At 43.1% G+C, this 27207-nt stretch overlaps 1 protein-coding gene across 1 annotated transcript; it reads right to left on the bottom strand.

Moving 5' to 3' along the window:
• Positions 1-11490: 11490 nt before the first annotated feature.
• On the bottom strand, positions 11491-25948 carry DCLK3 (doublecortin like kinase 3). Its single transcript, XM_086614739.1, has 4 exons — positions 24074-25948; positions 13627-13759; positions 12566-12733; positions 11491-11687 (listed from the first exon to the last, which is right to left on the bottom strand). Exons 1-4 carry the CDS (start codon positions 25661-25663, stop codon positions 11491-11493), a joined length of 2088 nt encoding a protein of 695 aa, XP_086470865.1. The 5' UTR covers positions 25664-25948.
• Between the last annotated feature and the right edge of the window lie 1259 nt (positions 25949-27207).

The raw sequence follows: 27207 nt of genomic DNA, 5'->3' as shown, positions 1-27207 counted from the left end.
TTTAGAAAGAACAGTTTCTGTCATCTGTACACAGACCAGCTGGCAGGTCGTGCAGCCTCAGCTGTGACAAACGCTACAAATGTGGGATAAATACATCCAGCACATACTCATCCTGTCTATCTTCTGGGTGTCACTCTGCCTAAATACAGCCACATCATAAGAGGTGGAGGGTTTTTTTGACAAAACATCAAAAGTGCTTTAGTAAAGCTGGAATTACCTAGAATTACCTCTTAACTTCAAGAGACACTTCAAGACGCTGTAAACTTTATCATTTTAGACAACAGGAAAATCCTCGAGTGTTTTATACTAAGCAGCACAGTTCCTGAGACAAGTTGGCATCACTGCAAAAAATGAGGTAAGTACCAACGTGTACTTAGAGTCGACATGCACGTGCTCTGTAACAAAATATAAGATTTAGTTTCCTAAAAATCACAAGGTCCCAGCTTTACGGACACTGAAAAGATAAGCCCACGCCAATTTGAAACTTAGAGTAGTATTACCTGAGTACATGTTTTTTCCAGGTGTTAGCAGCCATTTGATGAGCATCATCATAGAAATTTCATTCATCATAGAAATTTCATCAGAATACAAAAGAAAAATAAAAAAAGCTGAAATTTATTCAGATGTTTTCGTTTTAAATGACCATTCCTTTGTTCGTAAGAAATGGGTGCTCACACAACCAGTATTTGCTTTTAAAACACAGTAACGTTATTGGATGTTACTTCAATGTAAATGTTCTTCATGTCACAAGGTGAAAAGCAACATTTTCAACAGGTTAATACAGTTTTCTAAGCCATATTATTTCCTAAACGTACTTTTTCATATTGTCATTTTTTTCCCCTCTGAAACGCATTTCATGCTGCAACGTTTACCAGCTTGAATCTACAGCCACACCTGTTTTTCGAAGCCAAGTTTGAAGATTTTAGCAAATTGAGGCTGACAAGAAGATGGTTTCTCTGCAGCATCTGCAAAAACATTACCTGCTGCTCACTTTCACTGTGAATTTCCACAAGGATTGCTTTCGGTAGTTCAATTTTGAAGAAAGGCATTGGACTTATTTTAGTTTATAAGCTGCTGTTTACACCCTAAAACCCCTAGCACAGCAAGAGACCACCAGGGAGGGTCTCTGGATGCTGCCCCCAGCAGGTACTTTTAGTAGTAACGATAGTGAGGTCTTTGTAGACCTCCTTTTCCTTAAAGCTCATAGTACTGATCTAAGTAAAGTACTTAAAATCTCCATACAAAGTGCCACTAAATCTCAATTCTTAAAAGTACTTCTCCAGCAGTGACGTCCCAAGCTATCAAGGTTTGTATGTGCTGCAGCCACACATAAAAGAACGGAACTGATGCAAAGAGGGAAGCAAGATCCCGCCTGGAAAATGCTTGTAGCTTACACACAGCACCGACACGGGGTGTAGGCAGTGAAGTAAGATGAGACATGCACTTAGGTATAGATATTGATCCCACTGTAGGCTTGATCAGCTCATGCCATTGTTAATACCTGAGAAAAGGACAGTAAACCTTCTAGAGAGCAGGACTGAGGAAGTAAAAACTTTTACCCACCTCCTAAATATTTTCTAGCCCTGTCACATCTCCCAGGAGGTGGCTATGGAGGGAACAACCTTCAGGTGCAGAAAGAGAAAGGGAATAACCTGTTCACATCTCCCAGGAGGTGACTATGGAGGGAACAACCTTCAGGTGCAGAAAGAGACAGGGAATAACCTGTTCTCCAGACCCATTCCGGACATGTGCAGAAGCAATGACCTAAGGTTTTGGCAAGAGAGACCCGCCTGGCAAAAGAGAAATGAGGAAATGCTTTCTGATAGTTAAAAGAGCAAAATAGTATTAATTACTCACAGATTGCCTGAAAAGCGTGCGGGATCTCTTTTCTTCAAGCTTTTAAAGAACAGGCTAGCCGGCGTCTGTCAGGAACACCACAGGCATTTTACCTGGGAAGAAGATGGAGCGGTGACCTCCTGAAACGCCTTCGGGTTCCCTGGACAGCCACCAAAGTGTTTGGGGGAGGCTGTGGCAGATAAGCGAGCTCTTAGGTGCCCCTTCGAGCTTGAGGAGTCTTCCCTTGGCAATACTTGCCACCTCAGGTTTCTCACAGAATCATAGAGTGGTTTGAGTTGGAAGGGACCTCAAAGATCATCCAGTTCCAACCCCCCTGCCATGGGCAGGGACACCCTCCACTACACCAGGTTGCCCAAAGCCTCATCCAACCTGGCCTTGAACACTTCCAGGGAAGGGGCAGCCACAGCTTCTCTGTGACTCTTTTCCCCTTCTCCACACCCCTGCAGCAGAGAGCCTGGACCTGCGGCACACGAGTCCACACACGGCCCGGGTTGCAGGAAGGGAATGGTAATTGTATCCATTCACTCTATCCATCACATACTTGTAATGTGCATTGATATATTTGGTTATTCCTTGAGGAATTTTCCCTCCTTGCTACTACTAGGGGTTTTCTCTTTGCACTTCTTCCATTGAAACAAACCCAGTTATGAAGACTGACTTTTTACTTCCCGGTTAACTCAAGTCTCTTTGAAGATACTTGTCTCCCCGGCTGCTTTTAAACTCACCCCTGATGGCCACCCTTGCCCTTCCCTGCCCAGGGATTTCCTCTGGCACTCTGTTTTTCTCCATGGTATAATTCCTCTCCCCAAGCTAACCTTTTTTTTTTTTTTAAATGGAACTTACTAGGCAGAATCTACCCAATTAGACATTTAAGTCGATGAGGCTGATTGACAGCAGGGTTATGTCTAGCATAGTTTTAATTAGGAATGCAAACACTCAGCTGGAATAAATATCTACCTCATAAGGACTTGCTGAGGCTTAATTAGTTCACGTTTGTGAAGAGCTTTGAACACACGAAGGGCTGCACAAGGACTACGTGCTCTTCTCGCTGTTCCTAGTAGTGGAGGTTTCGACGTTGGCCATGGCAAAGGTGAGGTGGAAGAATTTCACGGACAGAAGGTGACCCTGACCCAAGGCCAGAAGGGGACCACAGCTGCAGGAGCGAGAGGACGGCCTGATGTTTTGCAGCGATGCAAAGGACCTTTTTCCAAAGAAGCATCTATAAAGGAAGCATCACCTTGAAAACCTAAACATCTGTGGTTGTACGGGGTTAAATATGGTTTGAAAGTTGTATTTTTCACCAAAAAAGACCAAATCTGAAAACCAGTTAAAATAACTAAGTATAATAGCTAATATACCAATGAAAATAAAGAATGCATTTTTCAGCCCACACAGAACTGTCCTGTTTAAGATTGCAAATGCATATGCAAAAGCGAACTGAAAAGCTTCTAGTTTGGGCCTCACAAAATATAGTTTGGACTGGCATAAAAAAAAAATTCCCCCAGAATCCAAAGCATTGTAGCCTGCCAAGAAGGAGGCTTCCACTTAAAAAACAAAGCTGTCCCATGCTTACCCTTCCTCTGTCAGTCCATTTGACGTGGAAAAACAACTTGAACAGCAGCAAATCCAGGTTCCTGGTGATTTTCCTTGCCAGAATGAAGTTGCCGAATCCTTTTTTTCTCTTCCCAGAACCCCTCGTACAGGATCTGTCCAAGAGTTCATCCGAAGTATCCTGGTAGGAGCCAAGTTTAACATCATCGAAACCTGTTTCTGTTCTCCTGAAAAACTGGATTAACAACCAGCAGAAAACATTTTAACGGAGGAAGGGATTTTCAAAGCCAGCTACTGCAAAAGCATATATTGTACCATCATCCCACTGAAATTGATAATCCAAAACTCTTGCTTGTGGCTTTTAAGAACCCACCCTCAGAGCTTAAAATAAATAAAAGAAATACATCATCATAAAAAAAAACCACACAACGGGATCATTTTCAGTGACCATCACATTCAGTGGTCTGTTTTGAGAATTAGAGAACCTATTCATTTTCCTGGTCATTAAGGGTCTTATCTGCACATCTTGGTTCAAGTTTCCCTCATATTTCCTGCAACCTTTCCCCAGGTGAACTGTGTACTTAAACAGAGGTTTTGGAATATTCTGATTTTTTACAACCTTACCAGTCGTTTGCCATTAATTTATGTGAGGTTTCCTCCGTGAGGAGGGGTTTATTACTCACATCCTAACACCCGGCTCCGACTATATGTCCCTTGAACATTAACTGCAGGAGTTCTGAAAGCATTTAAAAATGCTTTCTTCAGCTTTTCCTCCTCTTGCTTCCCCCCCCCCGCCCCCTTTTTTCTTTCATAATCTTATCTTCTAATGGTGAGAGGCTACTTTACATGGTCTCTCTCTCTCTCTAAGTACTTCGAAAAAATACTCTACCAGGACACGTGTGCTGGCCTTTACCCAAACAGCCAACATGCTCACATTTTTGAGGACACAAGACTAGATTTCCATTTGAAATACTGGTCAACAACACGTCATTCACTCATCGGTCACTAAGTGAAGGTTATTTTCACCAGCATGTCTCCAGCAAAGCTGAAATGAATAAAACGTATTCGACCCATTTAGTGCCATCCTTACCCTAGGCACACAGGTTTCTTCTGAGCCTGTTAAACATTAAGTTTCTATGCTGAAGCATTAAAGCTGCCAACATGACAAGCCAGGGAGATGCAAACCCTTAGGGTCACAAAATTGCACTCTCTTTGAAAACCCAGCAATGAGGTTTGCTTGACAACTTGTAATAGCAGCTAATGAGCACGCACTTCCATTTTTCAGAAAAACTGTCTTCGCTGCTGAAATCCTTAACATTAAATATTACCTAAAATGTTTTACACTAAAACTCTGCATGAGAAACTCCTTCTTACAATACAGTGGTTGTTCCCTGAAATCTAGACAGCTTTACCAACTAACACAGCAACGACGACGCAGGAATAACCTTTTGTTCGTGATGTATTGCATTTTTCCAGGGACCTTTTTTCCAAGCACCCCTTCTCCGATACGGCAAATCTCAAACAATGGCATAAGTTGGCTGTTGTAGCACCTACTTATAGAATCATGGAATGGTTTGGGTTGGAAGGGACCTCAAAGATCATCTAGTTCCAACCCCCCTGCCATGGGCAGGGACACCCTCCACTACACCAGGTTGTCCAAAGCCTCATCCAACCTGGCCTTGAACACTTCCAGGGATGGGGCAGCCACAGCTTCTCTGGGCAACCTGTTCCAGTGCCTCACCACCCTCAGAGTGAAAAATTTCTTCCTTATTTCTAATCTAAATCTTATAATCTTAACCCCAGCAATGTACTGCATGGTTTGGTGTTCTCACTCAGTCAAATATTCTCATTGCTTGAATTGCTGAAACACTTACTACAGGAGTAATGTTGCATTTCTCCACATTTTCAGATGGTTCCATTTTTTTGTTTGTTTCTGAATTCAGAAAACAAAATGTTTCCCAGCGACAGTTTCAGGTTATCTTTACTTTTTCTGGGTTTGTTTTTTTTTTCAGCTCTAATTTCAAAAGATAAAATTTTGCAGGAATACAACATCTGTTTATAACTCAAGGCAACAGAATGAATCAGCAAGCTGGATGATACAAGGGGTCATCTCCTCTTTTCCAAAGAAATAGCCAACAACTTGTGACAACTTTAATAGCTCTTGCGAAAAAAAAATGTTTGGACTGACTTCAACACAGAGTAACACGGGAAACACAGCTGAATCCCACTCCTAACAGCAAAGCATTAAATCAGTTTTAATTAGCTGCCCAGACATACCGTTAAAACATGCTGCAATAAATTTGTGTGATTATCACAAAAGTCAGTCATTCCTAAGAGTCTACAGTTATTTAAGAGCAGTGGGGAGGCTGTGGCCTCTTCAAGTACCAATCTGCTGTACGTGACAAACCTGTACTGATTTTCCCTGGCAGCCACTTTGTCACACATGCTCACATCCAGAGAAGGTAACTTCTTTCAAAACACCATCAGTATATTAGATGCATTTTTATGTCCATTGCTTCAGCTGATACTTCAGGCCTGCAGGAAAATACCATTTTTAGTAACAGAACTGAAATAAACACAAGCTACTAAGAAACTGTGTCCTTTGAAAACGCCACTTCCGCAAGCAATTCAATTTCAACCAGAACGCTTGTTTCCACAAACAAATCCTTTTTCTGAACAAACTTGAATTTTACAGGTAGGAATTAATGATGGGAGAATTCAGTTCTGTGTGCATTACTAGCTCTGCTTGTCATGATTGCTCTAACATTATAGCAGATGTGATTTAATGCTGTACAGGGATAAAAACCTTCAGCCTAGTTGCAAGTGAACCATATTGTAGAACACACAGTGCCAATACACACTGGCAGCCCAGTAAAGTGCCCATGTTCCTTTCAGGAGCAAGAATATCAACAGTAAGGAACTCAGAGAGGACAGAAAAATCCATGCCCAGGAACACAAAAAGCATTTTCCATACATTGCTTAAATGAAAAGAAATCTAGGCGACGGACAAAATGATAGGAGGAAGATTTCAGACTGATACTCATTTGTCTTTGGGAAGACCAGTTCATAAGCACAGCAAACCTACTATATTCTCAAGCAGACTGAATACTGCCCCAGATCTGGATACTTGCCAAAAAATCAAGCAGTCAACTCCAGAAACTTCACTTTAACAATAGGACTGTAACCCAAAAGGCCCAAGCTCAGAGGATAACATCTCACTATTCCTCTTTCACTCTACATTTTAAAATTGCAGTAACTCTACATTTTAAAATTACAGGAAATCCATCTATAATGCCAGTCACAACAAAGATGGCAGATTCAAAAGGTTTTGAGTTCAGCTATTCCACAGAGTAGCTAAACAAGTCTTAGATGAAGAAGAGGGGGTCCCTAAATAAAAGGAGGCAGTCTTCGCTCTACTGCCAAGTTTCAATGACGAATTTCTTGGGCACACATTTTTAAATATCAAGTGACTAAAGACGTAAGCAAGGACCAAATTCCCATTATTCATTTCAAGGCAGTTAAGCACCACGGCACTGTGAAACGCTACTATCTTCTGCACATATTCAGATGTCTAAATACTTTCAAAAATTTTTGCTTATCTCCTGCACTGGTCCCATTATTTCCCATTTCTAAGGCCAGTATGTCCTGAAGAAAAACATATTAACGTGTGAAAATTTCACCTTCTTTCAGTAGTAGGAGTCATCTGAGGGGAGAAGAGAGGTAGATGACAGTAGGCAGATGGTAGGTGATAGAAAATAGGTAGGTAAGGTCTAGGATCAATGAAATGTAATAGCCTATGTGAAAGTGAAGTTGACCTTGGCAGACAAATGGAGGGGGACCATCCAGGGACCACTTTATCTTTAGACAGTGGAAACTGTACCACTGGAGAGAGTTCCTACTCAGTTTGTCAGCCACAGGCAGTCACAAAAAGCCTGGACTTCATGTTCAGAAACTCCTAACACAGTCAAGGAAAATTTATCATGCACAAAGCTAGTAACATCGGCTTTCAAGGACGCTCAAAATGCTTCACAGGACTCTTCAGCCCATCTCTGGGCGTAGCACATCCTTAGATAGAACCCAGCTATCCTGCAGTGATCACTTTTGTCATTACTGTAGTTGAAAGCCTCCACTGTCATTTGAAGTGTTGACCCAGTAATAAATTAAAAAAATAAAAAAAGTAACTTTGACTATGAGGCATAGAATCATCTGGTTGGAAGAGACCTTCAAGATCATCGAGTCCAACCATTCACTCTGCACTGTCAGGGTCCCTAAACCATGTTCCTCGACACCAAATCCACACGGTTTTTAAGCGCCTCCAGGGATGGGGACTCCACCTCCTGCCTGGGCAGCCTGTTCCAATACTTCACAAAAGCATGAGTGTCACTAGGAAATGAAATATCGATGACCCAACTCTATATGTTTGGATCTTGGTGCCTCAAAAGAAGAGAGGTCTTATAGTTCAGGCATGAAATTATGAGAGTGTGCAACCAACTAGAAAATAGCCAAGTCTCTGGTTAACGGTGACAGCTTCTAAAGAGAGAAAAAATTTTGAATAGTCGATACCAGATATAACCCTGGATATAGAATTCGGTCAGGATCTCTGATTGAGGGCAGATTTAGATTAGATACAAGGAAGAAATTCTTCACTCTGAGGGTGGTGAGGCACTGGAACTGGAACTGCCCAGAGAAGCTGTGGCTGCCCCATCCCTGGAAGTGTTCAAGGCCAGGCTGGATGAGGCTTTGAGCAACCTGGTGTAGTGGAGGGTGTCCCTGCCCATGGCATGGGGGTTGGAACTAGATGATCTTTGAGGTCCCTTCCAACCCAACCCATTCTATGATTCTATGATTGTGAGATAGGAACACCTTGAAGAGGCATGAAAGGATTCCTACTCAGCTGATTTGCAAAAACTTGCAGCAAACAAATGGGTTCTTCCCTTCTGGTGCCCTAGACCTCGCAAATCCTCTGTAAGTGGATCTTTTCTGTTGAGGCATGCAATATGAATGCACACTTTGGACTTAGTTTTGGGGAGGGTTCATTTGTTTTTCTTGGCGGTATGTTCTGACTTTCTTCATTGTTAGTTATCTAAAGAGCTAGGGACATTCTAACTTGTTTGATTTTCAGTGGAGTAGAAGGCCATATGAAAGTCTAAATCACAAAGATTTAACGAAGGGCAAGGAGGGATATTTCTTCTTCCTAACAAATCAGCAAGAACTTGCTCTCTGTGAGACTTTAATCGTCCCCAGCTTTGAGCTTCCTCAGACTTCCTGTAGACAAAGAAACCAATCAAGAAACACGAGTGTAAGGGGAAGATGATTCCAGAAGCCAAGAAGACAGTAATCATTAAAAAAAACCTCAGGAAAGAAAGCGAGAACAGCAAAAATCCTCACTCCTAGAGAGTAAATTTGGTTCTTCAAGCAACTTAAACCACAATGATCAGGGACCTGGACTCCTTAGAGCAGCACAGCGGCAGAGCAAGAACACTGGAAGCAATGGGAGGAAAGAACGAGTATCTAAACAGGAGAGAGAAAGAAAAAGGCAAAAGCCCTGAGAAGCACCTGGAAGCTTTTTCAGCATCCAACCTGAAGAAGGAGGGCCCTAATGCTACACATCTGCTAGCAACACCAACAAACCAGCCCCTCAGCGCAGCCACAGCGGTGTCTGAACTTCCACATGCAATGAAGTAACAGCACACAGAACAGTCCATGACCCAGAGAACTTGAGAGAAAAGCAAAACTTTTGAAAAAATAATTACTTCTACATTCATTACAAGCAAATTCTCTATCTTCTGCACTTTGAATAAGGCTGCAGACAGGTTCTTAAAAGGTGGAAAAAGGCAACTCGTAACACAATCTCCAAACTGTCAGATTCATTGCTGATAAAGCATTCTTTTTGTCACTTCAAACTTTATTCCTAAATGACTATATTAAAAATAAGGTAATTACAAAATATAATATTGCAAGTCAGAAGCTATTTTTCCACAGTTTCCTATCCAAAATAGACTTAAATTAACAGAGGAGAAGTTATTAATAGTACTCAAAGACCACATAACACATTTAAAACATGAGGTTATGCATAGCCCTAACTCAGGAAAGCACTTAAATTCATTCTTGTTTTCAGGAAAAGGGAAAGTCCTCCTGGCTCAAGGCCTCTAAAGCAGAGGTATGACATATCATATAAATACTACTTGGACATACAGTAAAGATTTGACTGGTTTGTTTCTCAAATTCTTGAAGTCCACAGCAAGTCTTCTGCCAATACATATTAAAAATAAGCCAGTTCAATTGAAAGTGCAATTCTCCTTTAAAAGCCAAGCTGTCTCTACTTTCATACATCACTTTTGCAGCAAAACTGTCACCAGTTGAAAAAGAAACATGATGACAGTACCCCACACTTTTTGGTAGTTCAGAAAGTTCACACAAAACATTAGCACTCACCAAAAATAATATTCTGGTTCATACAGTTATGAAAATGTTCTGCTGATTCTGAAACGCTTCAGACATTTCTCATTACGAAATACACAGGCAGAGCAACAGCTCTCGCAAAGCTCTCGTAAAGTAAAATACTCTCGTTCATTTCTACAGGCTATGAATTCAATGCTAATATCACTGATATTTTAACATCGATATTATTTGCTAGCACATGAAACTCCTGGGGACAAAGTATTACAAAACAGACAACTCAAAGTGTTTTTTGGATTTGATTGTTAACCAAAAATTCTGAGATTCAAAAGCTGTTCTAGGTCCCGACCCTTCTCAGGACTGTATTTTTCTCCCTCCAGGACTTCTTTAAAACTGCATCCAATCAAATTATAAAAACTATATGCAATGAAGCATCCAGCACTTCCCCTGGGAGACCCTTCCATAGCCAACAAGTTGTTGTTTTTTCCCCAAGTTGAATTTTAATGTAATTTCATCCCCTTGCCCATTCTCATGGAAGCAAGGAGAAAGAGTCCTCAGGGAAGGCAACAAGGGAAAAAAAAAAAACAAACCACTGCTAAAACCATTGCTAAACTACACTGAAAAAGTGTATAGAAGCAACTCAGCTGTGAAGCATGTTGATGAAAGAGGAATTATGAAGGCAAGGTTAAAATTAAGTCACAAAAGTAGCTTCCCAGCTTTCTCTTCTCTATCAACATGGAAGAGACACAGATGCACATGGATGCCTCCTAAGGAAAAAAAAAAAAAACACATTATGAAGGTTATCATTCCATAAATACACCTTTGGGAAAAAGAACCAAAGTTCCCTTGGAATTGCTTAACTTTCTACTTCCCAGAGTAGGAAGAAAAGCACTTTGAAAGTTATTATTACAGTATTGAAAAGGTATCAGCCATGATATCTTCCCACTTCTTAGAAACAGACTCTGCCATACTACACAGCACTGTCATAGTTTAACAGAAACATTGTACAGTCTACTGCCCTGTCCACAACAACATCCGATGAATGATGCTGCCAAAGGAGATAGCATAAAATATCTGATTTAGCCTATAAAGATTTTTCTTCCCTCCCCCCTTAATAAATAGTATATTGCTGCTTATTTAACACATCCTACAGCTAAAGAATATATTTACTTTTTTTATTCCTTCATCTTCTCCATTGCTAGCAAGAATCGGTGAAAAGACAGCTTAGAGAATTAGCGCAGGATGTGTATGCAGACAGTTATTTTGAAAACATTATAAACACAAAACTCCTGGAAGATATCACACAAAAAGAGAGAAGAGAAAGCATTTCACAGTCATCACTAGTGTCAGTCACAGAAGCAAACATTTGTCATCTAAAATATATAAATTAAAAAAAAAAAAGTATATGCTTGTAAAAGCCAAATCAGTATTTAAAGAAAAATAACAGATACCCTCCAGGAAATATCTAGTCCCCCCTGCTGTCAACAAAGAGACTCCCAAGGAACATTAGAGGGATGTGGATGCGAATTTCATCTCTGTCCTCCTTCTGAATCTCAGAACCAAAAAGAAAGGGATGGCGATGGCCAGCAACAGCTATACACGAAAGGCCCGATCCGTTCAGAAAAGAAAAGTTCAATAATTTGTCAATCCCTAAAAAGACGGCTAAACAAGCTTGAAGAGGTTTCACGTGTCGTCACCCGCAACCTCCTTTCGGCGCTGTGCCCGGAAATGACGCTCGATGTTTATTGTCACTTCCCTCTGCAAATTCCTGCTGTTGGTTTTTCCAGCGGTTCTGATCCAAGGGTGCTGAAGTACTTGGCGTGCTGTGTAGCGCTTCTGGGGATCCACTATCAACAGCCTGGTTATGAGGTCTTTTGCTGCTATTATGAAAGAAAGAAAAGGAGAGAGGGGAAAAGAACAGTGACGTGATGGTGCTGAGAGTTACACCTACACAAAATGTCCTCCTTATTTTTTCTTACTAATTCTACCATAGTGACTTTTGACTTTTGTGACTATCCGCAGGAGATATTTTAACAACTGGATTTAGAACTAGTGACAGGAGTTATTAGATCTCCAGCATATCTTTTACTGGTATCGTTCTCCCCTTCAGAAAGAAAGGAGGCAGTGAAGGGAGTTTGATCTTGAAAGCATGCTGAAGGCTAGGTGTTCAGATTCCCAGAAATCAGCACTGGGTATCTCATCCCTCAAGGAGCATGAAGGTCATAGAATGCTGTTGAGCATGGTCTTGAAAAGGCTGTTTAGGGACAGAGGGGGTTTAGGGTTTGTGATTTTGAAGAGTGCACAAAAGACACTGTAGTAGTCTGTGAGAAGGAAAAAACTACTACGTGCAGACCCCACTGATCCCAACAGAAAACCCACAATGCATTCTGCACAGCAAGGATTTCATTCTCAGCCTTTGAGATTTTTGTGTCTATCTTTACAATCTAACATAACCCTAGAGGTTATTTTGGTACCTTTTTCTACAGAGACAATTCAGGTAAGCCAGGTGAGGAAAATCCTTGCTCTTGCCGCAGAAAGTGAGCAATCCATCAAACCAGACCTAATATTCAGATTCACAGCCATCCATACTACCAGAGGACTAAACACACATTTTAAAGCAAACACAGACTCACACAAAGGAGACCTGCAAGACATGCCCAAGTTCATCGAGCTCACTGCCCTGGACAAAAAGGAGTTCTTCCCACCCCAGAGAAACTGGTCACTTCTCAGATCTGTTCTGAATGATGCTGAATCTTACCTCCAGAAATATTGTCCCAGTATGGGGAAAGGAACTCGTAGTGACCCAGCTGTATGATCTGAAATAGCTCTTCTTGATCACGATCCTGACTGCGAAAAGGGGGAAAACCGCAGAGCAGAATGTAAAGGATCACACCAGCTGCCCACATATCTACCTCGAGCCCATAGCCTAAAGAAGAAAAGACAAACCCAAAGTCCTGTTTTAGAAAGAAAGCTCGCAACTGGTAGGGAACGGTTTCTTTTCCATTCTATTTTCCAAGAAACACAGAAGCTCTGCTCAGTTTCTTAAAAAGATGAGGTCAGCAGAAGAATAAGTGCCTGGTACATCGTGCTTACAAGCTGAGCTGCTCTGCCTGTTAACGACTACAGCTCTCACAGAAGTGCCTCTCTTCTTCAACACGTTCCACAAACACTGTCTCACGAGGCCAGTGTCAACTGGAGACTAATTGAGAAAACACAGCGTACATTTCCAAAACAGTCCTCCTCAGATCCCCTTTGAAAAAGCACTAAGAGTGCCAAGTTTCCATTGAAACTGGATAACTGGAGACGTGCACCCAGCTCCACAGAACGAAAACCAGAAATAGCTTTGCTTGAGTCATTGACGAAACTGTCTGAATCTTTTTGGGCACGAAATCTCCAAAATCTCTTCTGATGCAAAACATATTTTGGCTTGTTACATTAGTTTAACGCGCACGTTCACAGTGTTTTTTCATCATTAGGGGCCTTGGAAGGTTGGTTGGGTTACAGTCATGAAACAGGGCTGACTACCCTCAGGCTGCAAGAGGAACTTTTGCTCATTTCCCCACTTCAGCAATTACCATCCCTGATATTTTACGGCTTGTGTGCTTGGAAATCAGTGTCACATCACGGCAGACATTAATAATGCAAACATGACCAATGTCATGCTTGAGTTTGTCAAAAGCTTAAAGGTTTCCCTTTCTTTCACACTGCTAGCCAACCTCCTACCCTGCAAAGTAGGTTGCAACATTTGGAATATTTCCATGATTAGAAAGTTCGAAGTAATTGTATGATTTATGACAAATTATAAATAAACACACTCACCCTTCTCAGCAAGTATTTCAGGGGCAACATACGTCGGTGTTCCACACACAGTAAATATGGGTTTCGTAACCTGCTTTGCGAGGCCAAAATCTGCTAGTTTCAGCGTTGTAGATTTATCTGCGTTATGCTGAACCTAGACCCAATGAAAAATACATATATTTAGTCCAGATGCATTTTAAGACAGCAAAAGATAAAGGAAGCAGTTAATAATGAACAGGAAGAAGGTCTAATAACAGTGCCTGCAGGCAAAATAACATGAAATGGAAACAGTATTTTCATGAACAGTGTTCAGAAAGTGGTTTTATCCCCTTATACTAAGAGGGTGCATATATGTAAGACGACAAGCAATAATGGAAAAAGAAAACTTTTCTCTACAAACTCTGGCACGCTGTAATTTGCAAGAAATGAAAAGGAGGAACACAAACAACAACGAAGAGTCAATTAAATGTTAAAATTTCCTCTTTGGAAAGTAAACTCTTATTTTGCCCTAAGAAAGCAAAGAAGAACGCTGTGGACATCTTTTTGCTTAAATGCAATATTCCCAGGTAAGCTACTGACTTTACAGTGTCACTTGAAAAGCATATCTCCATCACACAGGTCTAACAAAAAAAATAAACCCACGACCTCAAAACAAACAAAAGCTTCTCTTGCTTTGCAAATTACTCTGCCCTGAAAATAAATGAGTCACAGCCATCACATAATAAGAGTTGGAGAAACAGATCCATACAGAACATCCTCCTAAATGGTTCTTTTCAGCAGTTCCCATCTCCTACATCAACCTGGAAAGCAATCAAAAGACTTCTTCCCATTCTAATTTTGTAGGCATGGGTCTTCAGCATTAATTTGTAATGCAGTTAACAAAACATTATTTTAAGAAATAAAACATGTCCATGACAGTGGGATCAAGTGCACCCTCATCAATCTTGCTCACGGTACCAAGCTGAATGGTGTAGTTGACATGCCTGAGGGACGGGATTTCATCCAGAGGGACCTGGACAAGTTCAAGAAGTGTGCCTGTGCGAACCTCATGAGGTTCACCAAGGCCAAGTGCAAGGTCCAGCACATGGGCCAAGGCAATTCCAAGCACAAGTACAGGCTGGGTGGAGAATGCATTGAGAGCAGCCTTGCCAAGAAGGACTTGGGGGTACTGGTGGATGAAAAGCTGGACATCAGCTGGCAACGTGCACTCACAGCCCAGAAAGCCAACTGTATCCTGAGCTGCATCCAAAGAAGAGTGGCGAGCAGATCAAGGGAGGTGATCCTGCCTCCTCTACTCCGCTCTCGTGAGACCCCATCTGCAGTACTGCATCCAGCTCTGGGGACCCCAAGACAAGATGGACATGGAACTGTTCGAGCAGGTCCAGAGGAGGGCCACAGAGGGCTGGAGAACTTCTCCTATGAGGAAAGGCTGAGAGAGTTGGGGTTGTTCAGCCTGGGGAAGAGAAAGACCCCTCTTTCGAGGTAGGTCTCCGAGGAGACCCTACTTGCCCTTTCAATACTTAAAGGGGGCTTATAAGAAAGATGAGGACAGGCTTTTCAGTAGGGCCTGTAGCGACAGGACAAGGGGCAATGGTTTTAAACTAAAGGAGGGTAGATTCAAACTAGATATAGGGAAGAAATTTTTTTACGATGAGGGTAGGGAAACACCGGAACAGGTTGCCCAGAGAGGTGGTAGACGTCCCATCCTTGGAAATATTTGAGGTCAAGCTGGATGTGGCTCTAAGCAACCTGATCTAGTAGAAAGATGTCCCTGCTCATTGCAAAGGACTAGATGACCTTTGAAGGTCCCTTTCAACCCAAACTATTTTATGATTCTACATGCAAAGGTCAAGTCATGAAGAATGTAGCAGTAATAATTAAACACATCAGTCGTCTTAATACTGGTGACTGATACTCAAATATTCTTTAAGAGGTAAAAAATGCCATGAATTTGCTTTAAATGGAAAATGGACTGTCTCTGGAACTATGGGGAACAGAGCAGCAGCTAAAATGTCTACAAGAAAGCCAAGCTGGACTCCAGCTTTGAATGGACAAACTGGAGCATAATGTTGAAACACTTCATACTTTGCCATCAGCTAGCGCTTGAGAAAGCCAAAAATTCAAGATGGTCTCTATTACAAGACAAGTAAGGGCACAGACAGGATGAAATTTGCTCTCCTACATTACAGCTGCCTAATTCCCATTTATCATCTTCATAGAAACTGTAGGCACTCATCCAATTCTGATTAAGCAAAAAGTTTTCGGGTTTTTTTTTTTTAAGAAAAAAAAAATACATTACAAAGTAATACATTACAGCCTACTAATCTCTTTTTATCTTTATAGAAAATACAAGCACTCTTCTAGTTTAGATTAAGGAAAACATTTTGGGGTTTTTTTTGTTTGTTTTGCCAAGAAAAAATATTTTTCAGTGTGAAACTGAAAATAAAGTTTACTACAACCATTCAGTCAAAACTTCTCCAGGGAAAAGCTAAAATGCCATAGCCATTTTCCCTATTTACATTAGTCAGCTTCATGATGATTTTTTTGCCAAAAATGAAAAGTAAATCACAAAGGCAACAGTTACTTGCTAGAGCAGCATCTATCCACCGGATTTATATTCTAACACTAGAGGTGACAGTGGTAAAACGCTACACAAACTCACAACTGAAATGCTCAATGTTATATGAACTATGAAAATATGAGCATTAATGTATTTTCTTATTGTATAAACAAAGCTTTTAAAATTATGTAAGAAAACTATGTCACATGGAGTTTCAACTGACACCCTGCATGCTACTGTACCTAAGACGAGTAATACTGAATGTTTATATAAATTTTTAGAAACCAGCATGGGGGTGGGTAGGGTGGACAACACACTGGTCTTAATCCCAAACCCAAAATCCGCAGGAAACGTCTTGCTTTGTAAAATACAGTTACACTTTTTTATCAGGATGCCAGACTCCTCATCTCTCATCACAGCACCAGGTGGCAACACTGCACCATCTGTTCTTCCAGGACAAAACCACTCCGCTTTCATTTTACTGAACTGTCGATCAGGCAGGAACATTTTCACAGCTTTGTGACAATCATTTCAAAGACAGCAGTCCTGCAACCCTCAGCCCAGAACTCCTCAGCATCTTCACTGACACTATGCTCAGAACAACTCCAAGTCAGCTCGGACAGGGCATGCATTCCCTTCACCTCCAGCTTTGTACTCTCCAGTCTGCCTTTCCATTACCTGGCATTGCCTTGGCCATGCAAATATGCTTCACTGCAGAAACAAAAGCTGCTCAGGTTGCTTTTGCTCCTTCCTGAGGCCAGACTACTCACTCGTAGCCGTATCACAGAAACGTACAACCTGCTCAAGAGAATTCTAGCCTCCGACATCTACAGTACGTGCTCTGTGAAACAGTCAGAAACAAGCAAAAACAGGAACATTAGATGAACGCGCTAGCCTTATTGCAACCCCTAACAGACAGTTATTACTGCTTCTGCATTCAAAACTACCAAGAATGGTTCCAAAAGTCCATTTTAAAGTGGTGCCTTGCCTTACCTGCCTGTAGAGTTAATTGAGATACAGAAAACCAGCATTCAGTACGCTTTCTGTAGACACCCAATTGAAGCAACACAACTACTCGTGCCCTCCAACTTCAAGGGAAGCCAATATCTGGTAGTCTTGGACTAAAGGCAGACAGAATTGCTCACTACTCTCAAATGCAGATGTCATAGCACAACATTAGAATATTGTTTGAGGATTTCTAGCCATCCCGGCCATACATCCAAGATTACAATACACTAAAGCAAAGCTAAGATCCTCTTCAAAACAGGGATAAACTGATATTTTCCTTTTCTCCCGTCTGTTGACAACTCCCAGCTCTTCAAGTTCTTGTCTGTATTCAAATCTACTTTGTGAAATCCATCACAGTGGTTAACATGATGATTCATAGCACATGTATGCACATATGCTGCCCCTCTACTCTGCTCTCCTGAGACCCCACCTGGAATACTGGTGCGTTCAGCTCTGGAGTCCCCAACACAAGAAGGACATGGAGCTGCTGGAGCGGGTCCAGAGGAGGCCACGAAGATGATCCAAGGGCTGGAGCACCTCTCCTGTGAAGACAGCCTGAGAGAGTTGGGGCTGTTGAGCCTGGAGAAGAGAAGGCTCCGGGGTGATCTTATAGCAGCTTTCCAGTACTTAAAGGGGCCCTACAGGAAAGCTGGAAAGGGACTTTTTACAAGGGCATGTAGTGATAGGACAAGGGGAAATGGCTTTAAACTGAAAGAGGGGAGATTTAGATTGGATAGACGGAAGAAATTCTTCACTCTGAGGGTGGTGAGGCACTGGCACAGGTTTGCCCAGAGAAACTGTGGATGCCCCATCCCTGGAAGTGTTCAGGGCCAGGTTGGATGATGCTTTGGGCAACCTGGTATAGTGGAGGGTGTCCCTGCCCATGGCAGGGGGGTTGGAACTAGATGATCTTTGAGGTCCCTTCCAACCCAAACCATTCTGTGATTCTATGACTCTATATATACTGTAGCACAGATTCTTCATGTAGATGCCATGAAAGCAAGCTAGTTCACTGGACTTCTTGTGTATTAGAAACAGAGCTAAAGAAAAAGCACTGCTTACACCTTTGAGTTTCAGACACCTCTTACTTCTAGCTAGAAGAATCTATATGAAAAATCTTACAGAAAATTCCCTGGGTAGGTTTATCATACTGAAAGCTCCTGACAGGTTAAACAGGATTTTAACTCAAATGCACTTGGAAACCTCTGACGATGCTTTGTATATATGTAAATGTCACGGTTTGATGTGGAGGGGGAGGTGGTTCTGGTGGCAGGAGAGGGGTTTTGCTCCCTGCGACCTCCCCGGTTTTGGAACCGGGTTAGGCTTAGTTCTGGCCACCAGATCAGACTGCCATCCCCCTCGGGGTTGAGCCAATAGGGCGCCTCTGCGAATTGCCCTATTTAAGTCAGGACAAAGGGACCGGAAAAGGTGCTTTGCCCAGGATCGAGCAGAGAAGGGAGGAGGGCACTGCCCCCGCTCCCTGGCTCCCGGCCGGGCGGCTGCCTGCGTCGGGCCGGCGCCGCCCACGGAGAATGGCGGCGGCGGAGCCAGCTGGGGAACTCGGGGGCACCCCACTCCCGGGGTGCCCACTGGGCTGAGTTCACCTGGAGAGGACTGAGATCTGAGAGAAACAGCCGCATCCACAGCAGGTCAGTGAGGATGGAGCGGGAGGAGGTGCCGGAGCCGAGTTTCCCCTGCGGCTGATGGTGAGATAGCAGGCGGCCCCCCTGCAACCAGGACGGCCTCGGTGGAGCAGAGACCCACTCGCAGCCCGTGGGGAGAAGATGCCTGAGCCTGAGGCTGGTCGTGTTGGGGTGCACGACAAGGCAGAGAGGCATCTGGAGTCTGCGTGACGACCCACGCCGGAGCGAGTGGCTACAGCTCCCTAAGTACCCGAGACTGTGGTAAAGCCCACACCGGAGCAATCTGTGGGGAAGGATTGTTTCCAGTGGGCTGGACTCACGTTGGAGAAGTTTGTGGATTTTTCCTCATGGGTAGCGGATCCATTGGAGCAGGGGAAAAGGGTGTAAGGACTCCTTCTCCTTTAAGAAAGAAGCAGCAGTAACAGCACGGAATGAACTGACCTGCACTCCCCCAGTCCCTGCCCCCTGTGCTGCTGGGGGGAGGAGGTAGAGCCGGGAGGAAAAGGAAAGGGGGGGGGAAGGTGTCGGTTTTAAGATCTGGTTTTGTTTCTTTCTGTCCTCTCGAGTAATCGGTTTTTGTTTCCCTTTGTCCTTCTAAGTAATCATTAATAAACTCTTTTGCTTTGAGAAAAGCCCTGTCTGGTTTGCCTGGGACCATGGTTGGTGGGTGCTCCCTCTGTTCTTGTCTCAACCCTCAGTCTCTTTGGTTTTTTTTTTCCCTCTCCTCTCTACTTTACTGGAGAAGGAGAGACTGTGTGAGTTTTAGTTGCTGGATCAGCCTAAAACCACGACAAAATAGTGTCACAAAAGCAAAGTCAAATGAGAGGAACAATGTACTTGAGGTTTTCATATAGATATGAGAACTTGAGAGAAAGAAAAAGAAGGGAGGAAGGAAAAAACTCAAAAAACCTCAAACACATAAAAGCTCTAACACTTATATTATTTATAAAGCTGAGTGTTAAACAATTACTACATTACCATGTTTCAGAAGTGTACAAGGAGATAAGTTTACAATCATAAATACACCCTGTCCCCCCCAAAAAGGGGGCAAGGATGTGGCTTTGGATCTCTTGCAGCTACAACCTGGAACACCACTACAATTTGAAGTTCATTTCTGACCCACAAGTTAAGAAATGCCAGCACCTATATTACACCAGGTTTCTGACTCTCTCCTGTGTCAATAATTTTGCAATTCACTAGACATGAAAGTGTATTTCCACCTTCTCCTCTGTAGAGACAGAAATGGTTTTCCTTCTTTCCCCAGCTGTTTATTTTCATGAAACTTATGGAAATATTTTTTCCCCAGTTTGCCGCTTCTCTGTCAGCTCTGATGGAAATCAGCCAGTAGGTTCACAAGTCATTAGGAACATGGTCAGATTCTCACACAAAGCAGGTTTACAGTAGACAAATGTATTTCCTTAGTAAAACAGCCCAAGGATCTTTTCTCTTCCGTTTCCCAATTGCTGGAAAGGGTTAAGGAAAAACAGCTGGCAAGAAAAAGAAAGGACAAGATCCACCTGACCAAAAGACGACCCCTAAGTAGGACAAACAAGTCAACAGTCTAAAAGTACAGAGCTATTTCTGTCCTCTTCGTACAAAGAACGCCTAGAGAGACCATTCAGACTTAAACATCCACAGCGCAGCAATCGGAAGCGAAGCAAGAGGTATCCCACAACCGAGGACATCCCTGCCGGATGCCAGCACTTCCAGCATTGTGCTTCCTCTCTGGAGGGCTGCCCCAGCCCCTGACCCGCCACCAGCAGATGAACCTATGACATTTCTTAGTTATTGCTCAGCACTGGCTGACGTCAAGATTAGTGGTAGGTCTCCTTCCTGCTCTGCTGCTACTGCTCCAGTCGCTCCGAGGAGTCAGAGGCAGCACATTAAAAAGTCAGAAAAGCCAGAAACTTGCTCAAATGACCTGTATTTACAGCTATGCTGATGACATAGCATGTGAGCTATCCCACACTACCAAGGCTTATAAACTCATTTGGCTCATTGAACAGACTGACTTTTCGAAAGGATGCTTTATGTAAATGATAACTAATACTAATAACTAACAGCCAATTAGCAGCAAGGTGAAACAGAAACAGGCACAATTTTCTTCCCCATAGTGCTTGGGTAAGGCTGTTTTCATATGACAAAACACCTACAGGCTAGGGGCCAGTATGTCCTTGAAAAATATTTTTTCCTCCAGCTCTGTCCCTGGAGAGGGACTTTTTACAAGGGCGTGTAGTGATAGGACAAGGGGAAATGGATTTAAACTGAAAGAGGGGAGATTTAGATTAGATATAAGGAAGAAATTTTTCCCTCAGAGGGTGGTGAGGCACTGGAACAGGTTGCCCAGAGAAGCTGTGGCTGCCCCATCCCTGGAAGTGTTCAAGGCCAGGCTGGATGAGGCTTTGAGCAACCTGGTGTAGTGGAGGGTGTCCCTGCCCATGGCAGGGGGGTTGGAACGAGATGATCTTTGAGGTCCCTTCCAATCCAAACCATTCTGTGGTTCTATGATTCTATTTTCTGACTGTCAGAATGGGCAACGTGATTATTTCAGCACTACACAACTTCACTGCTGCCCAGCAATCTGTTTTGCAGTGCTGCAAACCCAACATGGGAAGAACCAAGCCAGACCTGTATCACGCCTCTCTCTGCTTACTGGCATCACTGCGATGACTACGTATCACAGAGGGAAATGAAACATCTCATCTCAGGTGCTTCACATGCACTAGATATTTTCAGCGAATGGGAAGGAGCAGAGCCTGGTTCATAATGGAAAATCAGCTTCTGGAAAAAGCGCTGCAGTTCCAAGTGAAGTTTTGTTCTAATGGCAAAATGAGACACGAAGGCAGGGCCCAGACACATACTTCTTCCTGCAAACCAGCTGCTTGCACTCGCTGTCTTATTTATACACAGACCACAGGCCAAGGATCTTCATCAGACCAAGCAGGATGCATGGCAGGACCTAGTAGAGATGCTAGTCGTTGGCCAGAAGGTTTGGGATCAAACCTTTGAGGCCCAGCCTTGTTCAACCTCTGCATGTCACACAGGCTACACTGCTGTTTTTCTCCAGACATTCACACTTATTTCTTCCCAAAATTAATTCCCTTAAAGAACTGAACAGCACATAGGACTAAATAATCTACCACCTTTTTTTTCTGGCTAACAACCATCTTCCACCAGCAGATCAAACCGGATTTGTTAGATACTGGGAAGTATTTGGTATCTATCAGGAAATTTGGAACCCTAGTACAAGAGCCTAATGTAATTAGCAAGGGAGAGTTAATTACTGTTACTGTTCTACAATGGGTGTCTTGTCAAGTGTCAACACTGCAAACATTCCCACACATATTCACATGTGAATATATTTTATGATGGGGTGACAACATCGGTGGACAAGGGTCGACCAACGGATGTCATCTACCTGGACTTGTGCAAAGCTTTTGACACTGTCCCGCACGACATTCTTCTCTCTAAACTAGAGAGGCATGGGTTTGATGGATGGACCACTTGGTGGATAAGGAATTGGCTCAATGGCCGTACTCAGAGAGTAGTGGTCAACGGCTCGATGTCCATGTGGAGACCGGTCACGAGTGGCGTCCCTCAGGGGTCCGTGTTGGGCCCGGCCCTCTTCAACATCTTTGTCGGTGACGTGGACAGTGGCATGGAGTGCACCCTCAGCAAGTTCGCCGATGACACCAAGCTGTGTGGTGCCGTCGACACGCTGGAAGGGAGGGATGCCATCCAGAGGGACCTCGACAGGCTGGAGAGGTGGGCCCGTACCAACCTCATGAAGTTTAACCAGGCCAAGTGCAAGGTCCTACATCTGGGTCATGGCAATCCCAGGCACAAATACAGACTGGGCGGAGAATGGATCGTGAGCAGCCCTGAGGAGAAGGACTTGGGAGTACTGGTGGACGAGAAGCTCAATATGAGCCGGCAATGTGCTCTTGCGGCCCAGAAGGCCAACCGCGTCCTGGGCTGCATCAAGAGGAGCGTGGCCAGCAGGTCAAGGGAGGTGATTCTCCCCCTCTACTCTGCCCTCGTGAGACCTCACTTGGAGTATTGCGTCCAGTTCTGGAGTCCCCAACATAAGAAGGACATGGACCAGTTGGAGAGGGTCCAGAGGAGGGCCACGAAGATGATAAGAGGGCTGGAGCACCTTTCCTATGAGGACAGGCTGAAAGAGTTGGGGCTGTTCAGCCTGGAGAAGAGGAGGCTCCGGGGTGACCTTATAGCGGTCTTCCAGTACCTCAAGGGGGCCTACAAGAAAGATGGGGAGAGGCTGTTCAAGAGGGCCAGTTGTGACAGGACAAGGGGTAATGGTTTTAAAATAGAGGGAGGTAGATTCAGGTTGGATATTAGGAAAAAATTTTTTACCATGAGAGTTGTAGAACACTGGAACAGGTTGCCCAGAGAGGTGGTGGATGCTCCATCCCTGGAGACGTTCAAGGCCCGGTTGGATGAGGCCCTGAGCAACCTGATCTAGTTGGAGATATCCCTGTTCCTTGCAGGGGGGTTGGACTAGATGACCTTTGAAGGTCCCTTCCAGCCCTAACCATTCTATGATTCTATGATTCTATGTGAGTAATGCTGTTGACTTCAGTGCTGGATGCAAAGAGTGTAGCCTGAGAAATGTGTTAGAAAAAAAGAACTTTTCTCTTTGGCCTGAAGTTAGTATTTAAGCTGACTTTAGTGCTGTATTTCCCCAACACACTCACATCTTACTGTCAGATTATTTCAATCAGCAGCATCATACTTCTGCTCCTAAAAAATAAATCGACACAAGATGGAAATCACTACAGCAGAGGATTAGCACAGTGGTCTGCAGGACATGTGACTGCAGGGGACAAAAAGTTCACCAAATAAATAAGCTAAATTAGCAATTTTAGTAAATTTTGGTCTGCAAGGAAGATACCTTATGATTCAGTGTATGTTTCGTGCAAAAAAAATCATCCTTGCATACCTAAAAGTCAGATGCTAAGTAACAGGCCTGATTTCCAGAAAAATACAAATGTTCACTACCCCTGAAAGCCAGGTCATTTTTATTTAAATTTCTGTCTGCAAGCACTGCTATCTGCAATGCATAGCAGATCTACACAAAGAAAACTGTAGTGGTAATTTCACTTCAAAATTGTACCCGTTTTTCCAAACAGTCCTGCCACAGCATGTTATCCCTGCACAGTATTTGCAAAGTCAGATAGTCAAAGATCCATAAATAAAAGGAAAATAAATATAACTCCTGCACACATGCGACACTTACCAAAAGGTTCTCTGGTTTGAGGTCCCTGTGGACAATGTTCTTGCTGTGAATATAAACCAGTGCTTCACACAGGTCAGTGATCATGACAGCAGCATCATGCTCCGTGAACTTCACGCTTTCTATGATTGCATCAAATAAGTCCCCTCCTGGGACATACTCCAGGATTAGGTAGATCTCCGCTTCTGTCTCATACACTTCAATTAAGCTTACTATATTGGGATGAGAGAGACTCCTAATGATCAGAATTTCACTTTCCATCATGTCCTCTTTCCCTTTCAGCTTGGATTTATCAACAATCTTCATGGCATAGATCTGATCGGAGTCACAGTGGCGACATTCCTTCACCACTGCAAAGTTCCCATCCCCAATAGTTCTGCCAATCTCGTAGTGTTTTTCCACATCAGTTCTGGTTTTAATGGCATGCCTCTGGCTTGTGTTTTCCAGTCCTGGAGCCTTTTCTTCTTTATTCACCCTGCGCTCCCCTGTCTTTTCTCGTCGCGTCACGTCACTCTCTCTACATGTCATATTCCCCTCTCTTCTGGCACCCTCCTCTTTAGCCCTTTGCCCCTCTCTGCCCTCCCTGTGTGTTTTAGATTGTTTCTCAGCATCCCTCGGAGTGTCTTTCTTTAGCCAACCACTTTGATTCATTATGCAGCTACTTCCATTCTCTTCCTTTACTTCATGAGTTAGCTGCAGCCCTTCTACAGCGTTCTTGATTTTTACTACTTCCTTCCCATAGTTTTTACGTTTCTCCACATCCCTTTCCTTCTCAATGCTCCTTTTTTGCTTCTCTAGCCCTTCATTAACATTCCTATTTAGGGGCTTCCACATCCTCCTACAGCCATTATCTTTCCAACCAACTTCCTCACCTTCCAGACAACTTTCTGAAGATTTTCGGCAATTCCTGATTTTTGCGTTTCTTTCTACGTGGTACCTCTGACACGCACCTGTGTTCAGGTCTCTGTTCTCAAATGAGGCCTCAGCCTGCCTTTCCCTTTGAAACTTTTGTCTGGCCTGCCTTTCTTGTTCACACTTCTCGCACCTCACCACCTCCTCTGAACTCTCTTCTAATCCCTCCTCAGTACTCCTCTCATGGTTAAGGTACCTCTCGCTTTCTCGGGTCTTTCTAGAAGGCTTTACTCCCTGGTCACCACCCCAGCTCTCTCTACTCCACTTTTTTTTGGTTCTCATTTTTTCCTCTTGCTTCGTCTTGGCTTGACTTTTTCCTTCGTGTCCAGCTACCAGTTTGGGAGACACGCCATCGCTGCAGCTCTTGGCAACTTCTGTCTCATGAAAGCCACTGTCCACTTTCGAAGCCTTGTCGTACAGCCTGCTCTTCAGTTTTTGGGACTGATCCTCACTCTGCTGAACGGCAGCACTGGCAGCATAAGGATTTTCAGGATAAAGCTCTTGTAATACCACTTCCAGGTTCTTCAAAGTGAGGGGCTCCCTGCCCATAGCTATGAATGCATCACCTTCCCTGAAGAAGTCAGAAACGCTTCGGATTTCTCTGCCTCCCAGATTGTAAAGCTTTCTCACACGGTCATTCTTCCAGCGTGGAAATCCCAGAGCTTCTGAAATGTCAGCCATCAGCTGTTCAAAGGTCTGGACCGATCTCCTGTTGAGAAGCAAGGTTATCCTTCTGAGTGTGCGTCCACCAGGTTTTACCACCGTAATAATCCTCGGCTTCACAGGACTATGCTCTGCATGTATTGTGTGAAAACCATTCTGGGGATTAAAACATGGGGTCCTATGACTGCTGTCACTCAAACACGGTTTTCCATAGTTTCCGCGACCAACTGGAGGACAAGTCCCTTGTAGTTTCCTCTCTTTTACTTTTGAGCTTGCATTGTGTGATGAATGGTCAAACAAGCCTCGGCGCCCTAAACCAAACAAAGAGCAGGCATATTATTTATTTTGCATCATCAGATCTTTACGAGTAATAGTTTTCTACGTATCCATGTATGTGACCTCAGAGAGTAAAGGCAGGTGCATTCAGTGCTCCTAAAGAACTTTAACAGCCACTAAGGAGTGACTCCACATATATGCAACTACAAACATTTTCAAATTTGTGGGAAAACATAAACGCACCTTTTGACAGAGAAATGCTATTAAAAAAATAATAATATTGGAAACAAATAGATCCTTCTCCTAGATAGATTCAGATTGTGTAGCATCCTCTTATGAATCCACCTATCATGACCTCACTCAATTCCTTTCTGAACCCAGTTACAATTTTGGCCTCTGTAAACTCTGTGGCCACAAGTTCCACAATTACATTGTGTGAAGTAAAAGAAATTAATGGCTTCTGTTTTAAAATTGCTACCAGATGGCTATGTGTGTCCAACCTTATATTCTTATAAATAATTATCTCCTCTTCACTTTCCCTGGCCCGCTCATTGTTTCTGGACTTCGATAACAAATTAATCTTTTCAAAAAGTATTACTTTTGCTATGATTTTACAGCAATTTTACAGTACGTTCAATAATAATGTAATTTAACTCTTAAAGAAAGGCCATCTTAGTTCTGCTTGATAATTGGAGTCCCAGTTTTCCAATATTTTGGTTTGACATTTTTATTTAAAAAAAAACCCAAACGTGTAAAATCACACAAAGTCCTGAATATCCTCTAGGGACATTAGCAAATTCCCCTCTGATATTTCATCTCAGGACACTGACCAACGAGAAAACAGCACCATCCTTTACATGTAACTCTGAAAAGGAAGAACTGGAAACATAATATGTGGTTATAGACAAGCCAAGCTATAACGTAATTCACTGTCTATAAACACAACAATAAGCTGAGAATAAAAACACACTCCTGCAGTACTCTGATTTCTTGTACTTAAGATGAAAACGTGATCACAAAGCAATTCTTTTCAGCCTCAAGAAATAAACTTTCAGAGTGAGATCCCAGAGTGATTCCAACTCGATTTAACATTGTTCAGTTGGGAACAAACATTCAACACGTATCAAAACTAACGGGATCAAGCCCCAAGAAAGCAGCCAGCATGAGTACTGAACCATTACAAGGAAATTCCCATACCAAAATGGCTTATCTCCCAGAGAATCCCACCCATTTTCATACATTACTAAGATTACACAGCCAGTGCAGTGGGCAAATCCACAACGGAA

The sequence above is a fragment of the Tauraco erythrolophus genome, chromosome 7, assembly GCF_009769465.1.
Source record: "Tauraco erythrolophus isolate bTauEry1 chromosome 7, bTauEry1.pri, whole genome shotgun sequence".
NCBI lineage: Eukaryota > Metazoa > Chordata > Aves > Musophagiformes > Musophagidae > Tauraco > Tauraco erythrolophus.
This window is presented reverse-complemented; position numbering and strand designations above follow the sequence as displayed.